The 13,963-nt window shown below is 42.9% G+C and overlaps 1 protein-coding gene across 1 annotated transcript in view; it reads left to right on the top strand.

Annotated features, from left to right (window-relative positions):
• Positions 1-13,963, top strand: part of OXR1 (oxidation resistance 1) — a 293,610-nt gene that overhangs the window by 36,559 nt on the left and 243,088 nt on the right. Inside the window, exon 2 of the mRNA XM_075141283.1 lies at positions 5,989-6,068. Coding sequence (XP_074997384.1) covers positions 6,052-6,068 — 17 coding nt within the window. The 5' untranslated portion in view covers positions 5,989-6,051. The remainder of the gene's footprint in view (positions 1-5,988; positions 6,069-13,963) is intronic.

The following is a 13,963-nucleotide window of genomic DNA, read 5'->3' as shown; positions in this document are numbered from 1 at the left end:
GTCACTGTGAAAAAGCTGGCTCCATCTTCTCAGTAACCTCCCTGTTGGTACTGGAAGGAGCCATTAGGTGCCCTGAAGCCACCCCTTCTCCAGGCTGGAACAGCCCAGCTCCCCCAGCCTCTCCTTACAGGGCAAGTGCTCCAGCCTGACCAGCCTGGGGGCCCTGTGCTGAACTGGCCCCGGTTTATCAGTGTCCTCCTTGCATTGAGGGCAGGTTGCAGAACTGGATGCAGTATTTGAGGAATGGTCTGATGATTTTTGAATAAAGGCGGATGATCCCTTCCCTCTATCTGCTGTCCATGCTCCTGCTGATAAAGGCTGGGATGCTGTTTGCCATCTCTGCGCCAGAGTACGCTGCTGGCTCGCGCTCAGCTTGCTGCCCCCAGGGCCCTTCCAGCCAGGCAGTGCCCAGCCTATGCCATTGCGAGAGTTTCTTCCTTCCCAAGTACAGGACTTTGTATTTGTCCTTGCTGAATTTCATAAGGTCCCTGTCAGCTCATCCCTCCATTCTGTCCAAGTGTCCCTGGATGACAGCCCTGCCCTAAAGCATATCAACTGGTCTCCCCTAATTTGGTGCCATCTGCAAACTTGATGACAGTGCAGTCCATTGCCTCCTCCACGTCATTGATAATGATCTTCTTTTGTAATTCTGTATGAACATTTTATGCCGTATTTATCACTATAATACAATCATTTCTTAACAGAAAATATTTTTATTCTTGATACTAGTGTCAGATTTGCATGGGTTTGAGCAGTCGGTGTGTATCTCAATAAATTATACTTAAATATATCTGGTGTAAATGAAAAGGTTTACTAAGTTTTTGTGCCAGTTTTACTGTATAAAATGGCATCTTTAAGATATCATTTTAGAAATCACTATTGCCACTAAGAAGTTTCTCGTTTTGGAAGTCGTAGCCTTCAGAATTTATCTCCAAGCAGATAAATGATATTTCTCATCTGCCCCAGTGCAAAGTGAGCCTGCTTACTTTAAACAGCCTTTCTTAGCAGTTTAATGTGGCTGTCTAGAAGAGAGTGAGGACGGCTCTACCGGGCTGTTCTGCCACTTTGCCCTGAGGACAGTACCTTCCACCACAGAGGGATGAGGTTCAGCTCAAAGGCAGTAGCTGACCCGTTACCCTCGCTAAGCCAGTGAAATGCTATGGGAAACACTTCCATGCAAAAACCTTCTGTGCAAGGGAAAAAATGTCCAAAGTCCGAATTTATAGATTTCATTTAATATATTTGGTGACCGTATCAGTCTTTTTTTCCAAAAAGGATATAGTTGTGCCTCAAGGAAAAGGAAGTTGATGCTGCCAGCAAAGTTTCTGCTGAGATTGGTGGCAACACCTTGCTTTTCTGACTTTCGCACCAGTCACCTTCAAGGGAGTATGCTTCAGCTGCTCGGCAATTTTATACCTGGTTTTCCTCAAATGGCTTGTCCTGTTTTCTGAGAAACTGCTGTACCTTATGTCATCACTAACATTTATATCCAAGAAGAGGCAGAAAGCATCAGAGCCCTTCAGTTAAGGTTCTTACAAACATAAAGGCAGTCTTACCTACTAATGTAAGATGCTTAAAATATAATAAATGCTTGTGAATGGTGCTCTTTAGTGGAAACAGAGATGATCATCAAATGATTGAATAAACTGGGGTTAAAATTTTCAGTGTCAAAGTTTCACTGGTGCTCCTGGGATCGTAAGTGACTATGTCATTTTCAAATATGGGACCTGGACTTCCAGGTCACAACCTAAATACTTCTGAAAATTAAATTAAGGAGCTTGAACCTTGCTACTTTTAAGAGAAGAGGAACACCTGACTGAGATCTTTGTAGTGCATTTACAGATTCAGGCTCCACATTGTACAATCAGTTGTCTAAATGGCTTGAGATACTTAATGTGTGCACTGGGGCAGAGACTGAGGTGCAGTCCTTAATCTCATCCATGTTCCGTCTTTGAGCTGCATATCTGACAGTGTAGGCATAGCTTAGGCTCCCAGTTAGCCTGACAATCATAAATAGGGGACTGGAGTGTGATTTCCCACGACACGCAGGGAATGTGCATGCCTCAAATCCATTGATTTTCAATTGGAGTGGACACTTGGCTTACTTACAGGCTTTAGAAATTCCCAATCAAGACAGCTAACTTGAAGCACGCATTTGTTATGCTCTCAGTGTAGAGCAACTGATGTTAGTGAGTGGCAGGGAGAATAATTGCATGGGAAGGAGAAGGTACTCCAGGCTGATGATATTTGTGCGGCTTGCCCAGCTGCAAGGCTGTGATTCTGGAACAAGAAGGCATGGAAAGGAAGAGGGAGGTTCCCTTCGACTCTTTGTAGCTGTACAAGTGAAGCAGCCACACCAAAACAAAAAACCCTACACAAAACAAAAAAGAAAATGCTTTAAGAGCAACTGGTAAATTGAGACAAAAATGTCACTGCCCAAACCCATAATGAAATATGGTGCTGTGAAAATACCACTTCCTTGCCTGGAGGTAACAAGACATTTTACCTGGTGTCATTTTATCTTGTGTGACATGGAGATATGAAGTCCCCTTGAGCATCTTACGAATTTAGGAGGGAGTTTGTAGACAAAAATCCTCCTGTCAGTCAAGATCATGTAATCACAGCTTCTTCCTGATGAACAAAACATTTGTATTTAGATTGCACATTTACATTTAAAAAATGAACTAAACTAGGATAGAATTTTTTATTTTGTAAGCTACATATTTTTGCTTTAAATTGAACATTTGGGACTAGGGCAGAAAGGTTTCATTAGCATCAAAATTGCATGTTGTGAGGGCAGTGGGTGTGTGCGATGGCACTCACAAGGGAAGTGAACCAAAGTCGCGAGCTGTTGCAGTCTCGTGGGAAGGGACCCGGTGGGGGAAGCCTTGAGCTGGAGGGGCCGGCGCCTGCCTGCGCTTTCCAGTTGCTATTTAGCTGCTCTTTAGGCAGCGAAGGGCCGGAGCGCTGTGAACAGGGGCTGCAAAAGGGACTCGGTCAGTGGGGCTGGGAGCACGCCGGGCACCCGGAGCGCTGCCCGGCCTGCTGTTCGTGGCTGCTCTTCCCAGTTGGTGCAGCGGTTTGAGTCTCTGCTTCCAGTTCTGCTGGGAGCTGCCTCTGGCACCTTTGCATCCAGGCTGCTGCTGGGAACGGCCGACTCCTGCTTTGGGAGGGCTAAGCTCATGGGGAGCAGCAGCAACACCCTTGTCGCAGCCATTAGCACAGCAGGGACACAGAGCATCTCTGCTTAAACTTGCCTGGGGTGGCTTGGAGGGTGTGCAGTGATGGTCTCAACACCCCACAGGGATGTTCCCTGCCACCGACTTGTCCTTGGCACGTCGGAGGCCTTGACGCAGATGGCACCCCGAGGAGGCTGGCTGGTGTGGGGCTGTAGAGCACTTGGGGCCTCTCCTGGGGCTGGGGCGATGGGGGCCTCTCCTGGCGACAGGCACGCTGAGCGAGGCGCTGACTTGCAAGGGGAAGGAGCTGCAGAGGAGATGAGCAGACCAGGAAAGTGAGGAGGAGATACCTGGGGTCTTCACAGAAGCTCTGCAAAGATAAGAGCCTGAACCACGCGAAGTGAGGAAGGAGGGACAGATGCAGACCATGGGTGAACAAGTAGTGGAGGGTGGCTCTCAAGACAGAGGAGGGGGGAAGCCAATGACTTTGGGCAACAGAAGGAAGGTTCCTGCTCCACCTTACCAAACGTGCATAGCATGGCAACAAGCGGGAGGAATCGGGAGTTCACGCACAGCCGCAGCGCTGTGACCGTAGTGGGATTACAGGTAAATGGCGGGATAGCTCTCGTGACTGCAGTGCTGTAGTGGGTAGATACACCGGTGGAGACTGGTGATAAGATCAGGTGGGCAAGCCAGGAGGAGGGGTTGCGGTCTGTGTAAAGGAGCGGCCTGAATGCTGACCGGGCTCAAACACGGGAAGGAAGGACTCAGATGGTGGAAGCAGGGGCAGGCTACGTGGCAGGAATATGGGACATGTAGGAACACACAGGCATACAGTCGGCAAAGCCAAAGCTCAGCTGGAATCAAAACTAGCCAAGGAGGTGAAGGGCAGCAAGAAAAGTTTCTGTAAGTACATTGGCAGCAAAAGGGAAAGCAAGGGGAGCGTGGGCTCATTGCTCAGTGTGGCCGTGTGGAAAAAAGGCTGAAGTACTCAATGCCTTTTTTGCCTCAGATTTTGATGGAGAGACTTGTCCTCAGGCTTCCCAGGTGCCTGAGCCTCCTAGCAGAGTGAAGCAGTACCTGCAGTAGAGGAAGACAGCATTAGGGGTCACTTAGCCCACTTGGATGTACACAAGTCCACGAGACCAGATGGGATGTGCTCAAGGGTGTTGAAGAAGCTGGCTGATGTCGTTGCGGGGCTGCTCTATCATCTTTGAAAAGTCATGGCAACTGGGGGAGGTTCTTGATGACTGGAAAACAGCAAATGTCACACCCAGCTAGTAACTAGTGAGGTCCCTCTGTGTTCAATACTGGGACCAGCACTGTTTAGTATCTTCATTAATGACATCAGTGATGGGATGGAGTGCAGTCTCAGCAAGTTTGTGGATGACATCAAATTGCAGGCAGCAGTCAATGTGCTGGAGGGCAGCGCTGCTCTTCAGGGGGACCTGGGCAGGTTGGAGAAATGGGCTGACAGGAACCTCACGAAGTTCAGCAAAAGCAAATGCAAGGTCTTGCCCATGGGATGGAATAACCCTGTGTAAAAGGATGGGCTGGAGACCAACTGCCTGGGAAGCAGTGCTGCAGAAAGGGATCTGAGAGGCCTAGTGAACAGCAATTTGAGCATGAGCCAGCAGTGTCCCCTTACAGCAAAGAAAGTCACCTGCATCCCTCGGCTGCATGGGTGAGAGTGTAGCCAGCAGGTCAGGGAAAGATCCTTCCCCTCTATTTGGCATTTGTGCGACTGACTGCGGAGCACCATGTCCAGTTTTAGCTCCCCAGAACAAGGAGGATGTTGAGTTATGGAGACCAACGAGGTGGTCAGGGAGCTGTAGCACATGGCATACGACGTGAGGCTGAGAGAACTGGATCAACTCAGCCTTAGGAAGAGATGGCCAAGAGGAGACCTTAGTGCTGTCAACCAGTACCTGAGTGGAGGATATAGAGGACTATAAAGAGCTAGACTTTTCTCAAATTTATACAGTGATATGATAAGAGGTAGTGGATACAAGTTGTAACATGGAAAATTCTGATTAGGTATTAGGAAAAATGTTTTTACTGTGATGGTGGTGAAGTACTGGAACTGGTTGCCCAGAGAGGTTGTGGAGGTGTTCAAGACTCAACTGGACATATCCCTGAGCAACCTGATCTAATTACAGCTGCTTTGAGCTGAGGGTTGGACTAGGCAGTTCCTCCCAACCTAATTATTCTATTATTCTGTAATATTTTCATGTTTTTATTTTTGTATAAAGGTTGGAATTTCTTTTTGTTCAAATAATAACATTTCCTGAGGGCCATACTTAGTAGGCCCACTGCAGGAAATTTCTTATTTATACGAATGGTTTCTTTCTGGAAAAATGACAAATTTACTAAGGTAGTCATTCAACAAATTGAGGACCAAAATGCAAGTAAGGTGTAAATTTATATAGCTGGCAATTCAGGAAGATCTTGTTTAGTTGCTTTGAGGCACCTGAATTTCACTCAGGCACATGAATTCTCCTTTCAGAGGCAGGGGCTTTTAGATGTTGCTCTACCAGATAGCATTATACCTAACTCTTTTGTTGAGTAACTGCTCTAACAACCTCAGGTTTAAGCTCTACCAGTAGGTTTTAGTCTTAGGTTTTTTAACTTTTATCTTTTGTTTGTTAATCTTTACATTGTTTTGCTAACCTTTGTATTGCTATAAAATTGCCAGGTATTCTCTGAAGTTGCAGTGGAAGATGTTTACTAATGGACTTATTGTTCAGGATATTAAAATCAAGGTCCTGAGTTGCTTGGTCTAAAGATATCTCTCTCTTTTCTCATCCAGGTCCACAGAAACAGCCTTGTGCAGAGCAGTGCATTCGTAAATGTGAAACAAGCCCACACCATCATGTTTGGCACTAAGAGGTCAGTTTTCACCTTTGTTATTGTGCTTTTCATCTCCAAAAAATAGTCGCATCTGTTGTGACTCTCATCTGAAAATTTTACATGTATTGTTATACAAAATAGATGAGCTGGATATATAGCTCTTTCTGTTATATTGGTTGGTTTTTATTTGCTGTACAGCTCTAATCTACTTTAATTGATGGGTGTGTGGCATACAGGCCATGTAGCACACAGGCAAATAGTATCGCCAAGCCATTATGGGTCACAGCAAGACTGCCAAAGAAGACACTGTACTAATGCTGGAGGGCATCTCTCCTGCTTTCTGGGTATGGAAAATAACACCAGGACAACAAAGCACCAGTGTAAGATAGGTTATTTTCTGCCATTTTAGGGAGTCCATACTGCATATAAGGTAACCTCCATCTCTTATTCTGCATGATTCAATGTCATATCCCAAATGTCTCAAAAATCAACATTTTTGAATTCGTGCTCCCTACTTCCTGCACTCTTTAAGTGCTCCTCTTAAGCATCAGATGGTGCGGTTCTGCTCCTGTATCCATCAGCAGACAGCATGGCCTTGCTTCCCCCACAGTTTCTGCAGCCACACAAGCCATTGCTGAGGCACCTTGCCAGGTACCAGCTTCTGCACCTATGGGTCTTCCGCAGGAGAGTGTGATTTCTCCGTGGAACAAAGATACTATAGACTGTTCCTCCCCAGTGTGAACTTCCTGGTTTTTTTGCTTATTGGTAGGCTTTTAGGTTTTTAGTACAAGCTAGTCAAGGACTTCAACACTTGTGCCCCCAGTCGCATGGCAGCCTAGTGAAACGTTTGCCCTGTGCAGTGGCAGAGCACCTTTAATCTGGTACCTGGAAAAGTAGCTCACCTCTTCTGAATTGTTGGGAAAAAGGGAGGCTAGCTTGCCCTTAAGAAGTAGCACATATGAAGCAGCATCTTGCATGCCTGCAGGAATCAGGTGGCAAATAATAAGGAAAAGCAGTTTGGTTTTCTGAAGCATCGGCTCCCGTACCAGTTGCAGAAGGCTTCAGTGTGAGCTGCAGCCTCGCCTGAGTCAGGGTGCTACCAGGGGCTGCCCGGTCCCTTGTGCTCCTGCAAGCGTGGGCACTGCTGCCTCGCACGCCAACAAATTCAGTGGGCTATTTTCTCTCTGTCTGAAGTGGTATTGGCATCCAGCTCCAGACTCTGTTACCTTGTATGTGAGATGCAAATGCAGTACATTTTTAGGGTAACTTTTCAGGAAAAGGAAACTTCGGTCTTATTTTTAGGTAAGTACAGAATCCATTGTTTTGTCAGTATGATGAGTTTAAGATAACTGTTGCTGAGGGTACAGTAATGGAATTGCTTTTAATGGATTGCCTCTGCAGAATATTAACACTCAAGTTAACCAAAGACATTCTGCTAAGTGAAATAAATTATTGTATTACATTATATTCAGGTGGGTTAGTTATTTTTGCCACTGTGTAGTATTACTCCATATGAACTCCTCCTGGGCTGATCTAAACATTTTTTTACTCTCAGGATAGTCTCTTTATCTTTTCTTAGCAATGGCATCTTTTCTAAAGCAATGGCAAAATGAAGAATTGTGTTTGATTGGTAGCCTTGAAATTTCATTCCTTATCTTTTTTTCTCCCAGATTGAATCTTGATTACTATGCAAATGAAAATTCCTCATAAGAAATATTACAGACAACATGAAATTCTCTTTCATGTCTGCAAACAAGTGGTTTTATGAAAAAAGGCACATCTGGGGAACAGAAGTTCTTCGCCTCTCCACTGTACTGTGTTCTGCTATTTCTCACTTTACGCAGACTGTTTTTAACCACTTACAATAAATAAAGGATTTGCTGCTTCCGGGAGGGAAAGAGGCAAAGTGGACTTCCATAATAGTAGTTTCCTGTGTGTAAACTGGGAAATTACATCAAGTATTCTTGAGATTGGTACCATATTTTAGTTAGGCAGTGATTGAGTACTTGTCAGGTATTTTGTTCTCCCAATTGCAGTGCATTTTGAATTTAATTTTCATAAAGAACTGTTAACTGTGAACAAGAAAATCTTGAGTTTTTATTGATCGTTTTTAAAGGTTATAAACTCCTACAAATAGACTGCCTAAAACTATTGGGAGTTTTTGAAAATCTTGATTTGATATGTTAATTCTCTTCCTAAAAAGAAATACTGTATTTACTTGGAAATATCATGAGGAACAAAACTATTTTTCTATAGGAAAGGATGATTTAAGGTTTATTTTCTTGTAAAATTAGTTTTTAATTAGTTCTAATAATACATTGCTAATTATATTCTCCACAAAACATTTAAGAAAATTACAAAACACTGACTCAAAAACTGAATTCTCTCCTGTCACCAGATCTTTGGCAGTTATCAGGTATATAGTATCTCAGCTTCTTTCTTTATTTATACGTGTCTCTTAATTTTGCATACAAAGTTTATTTTTAGTGGATAATTCCTGTTGAACGGACTGAATAATGAAGTCGATAAAAGTGACTGTCCTATCAGAACAGCTTTGACAAAATTCATATGTGAGGAAGATATTTCTCAGCTGCTTTATAAGAAGATGTGTTGTTAATGTGAACTGACATCGCTAACAAAGAGGTGAATTCCTCTTTATTTCAATTTAATTTGAGAGCTGATCCTGTGCTTTTAAATACTGAACTATTGTGATTTCTCTGTGTTGTCTGGTATTCTGGTCTCATCTTTTTCTGTATCTTGTTAATTCTTCTGCAATTAATTGAATCTACAATAGACACCAGCATTGAAATAGCAGAGGTCAGTATGTATACCAATGAGTTTGTGATGTGTTGTATTATTCATGTTGTGTATTTCAGTCTTGCAAGAGCAATTGCCGATACCATTGTCCTCCTGTGGAAGGGAAAAGTATGCAAATGGCTTTAGAGAAAGGATTTTTATTTTGTGGGAACCAACTTTATGTGTGGGAGTTGCTCTGCAAAGACACGCCCCAAATTAGCACATCCTCAGGATCTGCAGTAAACTCTGTCTGACTGTCTGCCTACCACTGGCCTCATGATGTTCAGGGGTACTCTAACCTGTGGTTATATGCGTTCTTCAGTTTGGAAACTGTATGTTGTGTAACTCATTTAAACTATGTCCACGCAGCTGGAGAGTCTTTCTCCTGGATGGCGTGCTCAGTTCTCTTTTCCTTTTCTAGCCTAAATCAGAGCATGTCAAAAGATGGCCTAAGTGACAAATCTAACCCCCGGTGCCCAGCCATTTGGTCCCTAAATGAGTTTAGCAGACTGAAGGAAGCAGTTGTGAGAAGCAGGAGGTGAGAAGTATGAGGACATTTGCTTAAGCGTATATGCGATATGGCTCCGTTTCTGGAGCTGCATCCATTTGTCCCTTTTTTCATCCATTTGTCCCTTTTTTGAGGAGCCTTGCACGTGGCATATATTTGAATTGGGCTTGTGGAGGATACCACCTTGGTCCTGTGAAGTGCACAGACTACCACTGGTATCTCTGGCTAATTAGAAGTTAGCTGCCACATCCAAGTCTGTCCGAGTTGCCTCCTGCCATACATGTGTGGTGTCTCCTTCCCCCTCCATTGGTTTGAACCTCAAGAAGGTCCCTAGAGCTAAGCAAGCAGCTAGAACTTCTGTGATCTTTTGCCAATGCTTAGGCTGTTGAGGGCTAGTGGTACCAGGTTTAATTCAAACTGTTTTGGAGGAAAGAAGGAAAAGGTGAACAAAAAGAAGAAAGGACTTTGATCTCCAGGCACCCTGATCGCCCTGATGTGAACTCAGGGTTTATTTTTATTGTGGTCGTCTTTGTGAAGGGCATTTTATTTATAGGTTGTGACTCCAGCCTGAGGCGCTGGCAGCTAATGCAGCTGGTAGCTTCTGTTAAGTGCTGATGGCGGGTTTGGTGCTTCGTGATGGATGGCCAGGTTGCGTGAATGGCAGTGCTGACAGCCTTGGCCAGTGGTCCAAGAGTTTCATAACACAGCAGTTGTTTCTGGAGGCAAATACTTTTCTTTCCAAATCATATTCCAATCAGCCATCCTGGAAAGTTTTAGTGAATTTTCATAGGCGAGGTCTATCAGCAGCAATTTGAGTCCTGTGATAAGTAGAAAAACGAGTCTTCCAGTCTACTTATATTGGCACTTTTATAATCTTAGATGATAGCTGAGCTGGGCGGAAGGAGGATGAAGAGATTTGGAAAGACACATCAGCTTTTTAGTCACTGACAGTTACTGACTTCCTATTCTTATATCTGTTTTTTATTAGAAAGTTAAGGAAATAGCGTTCATTTATAAGCTCCTTATATGAACAGACTGTAGTGTTTTCAAGATAATATAAGCCTAGTTTCTTCTTTTCCCTTAGCTGTAGAAAGGCTATGTTTACACATGGCTTCTAAATTTCATGGTTTTTATTGACATTAGTCCTGGACCGTTCCTGTGTTTGTTCTGATACCTCTACCAGGTTCTAAAGGATGGCCACGAAACTCTGTCCATTACTGAACACTAAGAGTGTGTGTCAAAGTTCTTTTCTTTGGGATTTGTAAGTGTACAGAAATAATTATCTGGTTTGACCTAGATTCACATGGTGCTTACTATCCCCTTTCTTTTGCTTTTTAATGGGAAGTGACACTACTTGAATGAAGATAAAACATGCGTTGTCTCTTCTGCTGTGTTATGGAATTAACTTTATTACTGCTGAACTTTGTTACGGTACTGCACAATAATGGCTATTGACATGGACTCTTTTTAAGTTTACTACTGTTTCCTAAATATGAACTTCCAATGTCTTGCACTGTTTTATTGCTTTGGGGCCTGGAGGCTGCATAATGCAAAATGATAAGGCAGCTGTGGGACTTGGTTTCTAATTCAGCCAGAACAGTACAGTCTAGGATACAGATGTATATAGGGCAAGAGAATGTGTAACATCCTATACTGACTGTCTCTTGGTTTTCAAGGGTTTTTTTTCCCTTCTACACACCTGGCCAGTTTTTCCAGCCTGTGCTACACTTAATGAGAGCTCAGATTTATTAATAAATCACATAACTCTTCAGACGGGGTAACTCAAGCCTTCAGTGCATACATAGTCTCTCTGTTGCAGAATTCATCCTTCCAACATGGAGTGTGGCTCTCTTCTGATAACCCACAGCATCTCTCAGCAGCATTTGTTCTAGGTGTGGGTAAGCAGGAAGGAGAGGAAATGGACCTAAGCATGTTGATCCAGTTATGAACGATTCCTTGCTCACATCAGATAGCAGCAGGGAAGATTTTTCTTCTTCACCTTAAATGTTCACACTACCTCAATGCCAATTGATCCAGGACTTAAGGGGCCACCTTCTCTGTATTTCTTGACAGCTTTATGTGTTTGTAGCTCCAGAACTTAACGGTACAGCAGAACTTCAGCTTCCCTGTAGACTGGCAATTTATCTTTGTCAGGTGTTTCCTCTGTCAAGTCTTCCATCTGTTTAGTTTTCCTCTTTTCATTTGATTTGGTTTTTGCCACACACTACTTTCTCTGATCCCTTTGCACCCAATTTCCTGTTTTCTGTCTCTACCTTGTTAGAGCATGTGCTGTGCATCTTCTGCCTCTTGCACTTAGTTCACCCACTAGGACTCAAGTCACCAAAATTCTTAATGATCTCCTTGTAACCAAGTCCATCCAGGACTCTGAACTTGGGCCTCTGCAATGTAGTAGCTGCCTTACACTTTGTGAAACCTTATCCTCTGTTAGCTTCCTTGAGTCTCACTTCTCTGAATATTACTCCTCCTACTGGAGGGAAGAGGGTTTCGATCTTTTTTACTTCCTCTAAACTCCAAAGTAGCAATGTTTAACTAATGAAGTAGTAAGATAACAAAAACTTGATTTGCCATGGATCTGCAAAAAAAGTCCTGAAGAGTTTACGGATTATGTGCTGGGTTCACTCAGCCAACAACCAAATACCCACACAGCTGCTCACTCACTCCACTGTCCCATGGGATGGGATGAAAAGAGAAGGAAGGTAAGAAGATTCGTGGATCAAGATAAAGACAGAGTAATAGGTGAGGCAAAAGTGTAAAACAATGGAAAATAAGGAATTCATTCACTGCTTCCCGTTGCCAGGCAGATGTTTAACCACTTTCTGGAAAGCAGGGTCTCAACCACACGTAATGGTTACTTTAGAAGGCAAATGCCATACTCACGAATGTCCCACCCTTCCTCCTCTTTTCCTTCAGCTTTTATTGCTGAATGGGTGTGGAATATCCCTTTGGTCACTTCTGGTCAGCTGTCCCGGCTGTGTGTCCTCCCAGCTTCTTGCCCATCCCCCAGCCTACTTGGAGGGGGGGACAAGACAGGGGCATAGAGTGGGAAACAGAGAAGGATTTAACACTGTGTAAGCCAAAACAGTCAAAACACTGATGTGTTATCAACACAGTTTTAATCACAAATTCAAAACACAGCACCATACGGGCTGCTGTGAAGACAATTAACTCCATTCCAGCCAGATCCAGTACAATGTAAAAAGCCCGATCAGTGTTCATATATTGGAACTTAAGTTCCAATAAAATGGTTGCATATATAACAAAATACAGAAAATACATATTTTTAGTTTACCAGTCCATCTAATAAAAATTTGGCTTCCTACACATACAAATAACACAAAAAATTTAAGCTGTGGTGAACAGCTTTTGAAAATTTGCTTCAAGCAACTGCATCCTTAATTATAAAATGTGTTTTATATAATCTATATATTTATAAATAGATAAATATATAAATTATATAACTATATAAATATTATATAGTTATATAATCTACAAATGAAAATACAAAAGAAATTTCAGTCTGTTTAAATTTATCTTAAGTGATTGATGTTTTCTCAATTGTATTTTTACAGAAGTCTATTTTACAATAAGGCTCTCCTCTGCCTCATGTAGAGCCTTTCAAAGGCATTTGCATAAGCTAACCAGCCAGCGTGGCCTGTATCTTTTTGTTAGAGAAAGTCATCTCCATTTCTACACCAACTTCATGCCGTAGCTCTAACACTCAGAATGGTTTAATTCTCCTATTCTGTTTCTTTGATGTATCTTGGAGTTTTTGTAGGAGTGTCTGATTATTGCCTGCAGATTCTTTAATTATAGGATTATACTTGCACTTCAGTTATAACCTTTAATACGTAAGTTCCTTCTTCAAAAGTGTCTGGCACTTGAAATTACAAAGAGGACCTAACATCTCAGCGACTGGATTTTTTTGTTTGTTTTTCTTTGCATTGGAATGCTAGCATGTTTATTTATTTCTCCAGTTGATCTCCAGCAATTAATGTGTGAGCAAAACTGCAGACACCTTTCTTGTGTTTCCAGTTCCCTTATGCTTTAGAAGATTCCGGAGGCACAGAGTTTCTGAGCAAGACCCTTAAGATACGTTGTGTATGTGGCTGGGCTCTTCAGTGTGCAGGGATGTGTTTCCCATTACACCCTGTTCAAGATCCTGCTGGAGGGCAAAACCCTGGCATTTCTGAAGTCAGTGAAATTGTTTTGCTCTTACTCTAGAAATCAGGATTTCGCCTGAATTTTCTAACAATACTCTTTACCAAGAGTATTCAGGATGAGGAAGATGTTGTTTGGTTTTGCTTTTCAAGAAATGCATTTGGAAGAAAAATATGCCAAGGTATAAACTGAAGGTCAGTCTTACTGAAAGATGAAGTCAGTTGAAGGTACTCATGCCCCAGTTCAGTCATTTCTTCTTGCACAGGAAAGCACGAAAATATTTCCCAGACAAGGATGAACTTTTCTTCATGCTCAGATTTTGTGCTGAGCTTGGGCCTCAGTGCCCTGCAGATATCTCCTGTTGTTGGTATGTTTACAGCCTTAGCAGAACTGCTGTTAGATTCTGGCTGTAAAAATAGCTTTGTAAGATTTCTCTCATTTTTAGGAAATG

This window comes from Calonectris borealis, chromosome 2 (assembly GCF_964195595.1).
Source record: "Calonectris borealis chromosome 2, bCalBor7.hap1.2, whole genome shotgun sequence".
Classification (NCBI taxonomy): Eukaryota; Metazoa; Chordata; class Aves; order Procellariiformes; family Procellariidae; genus Calonectris; species Calonectris borealis.
This window is presented reverse-complemented; position numbering and strand designations above follow the sequence as displayed.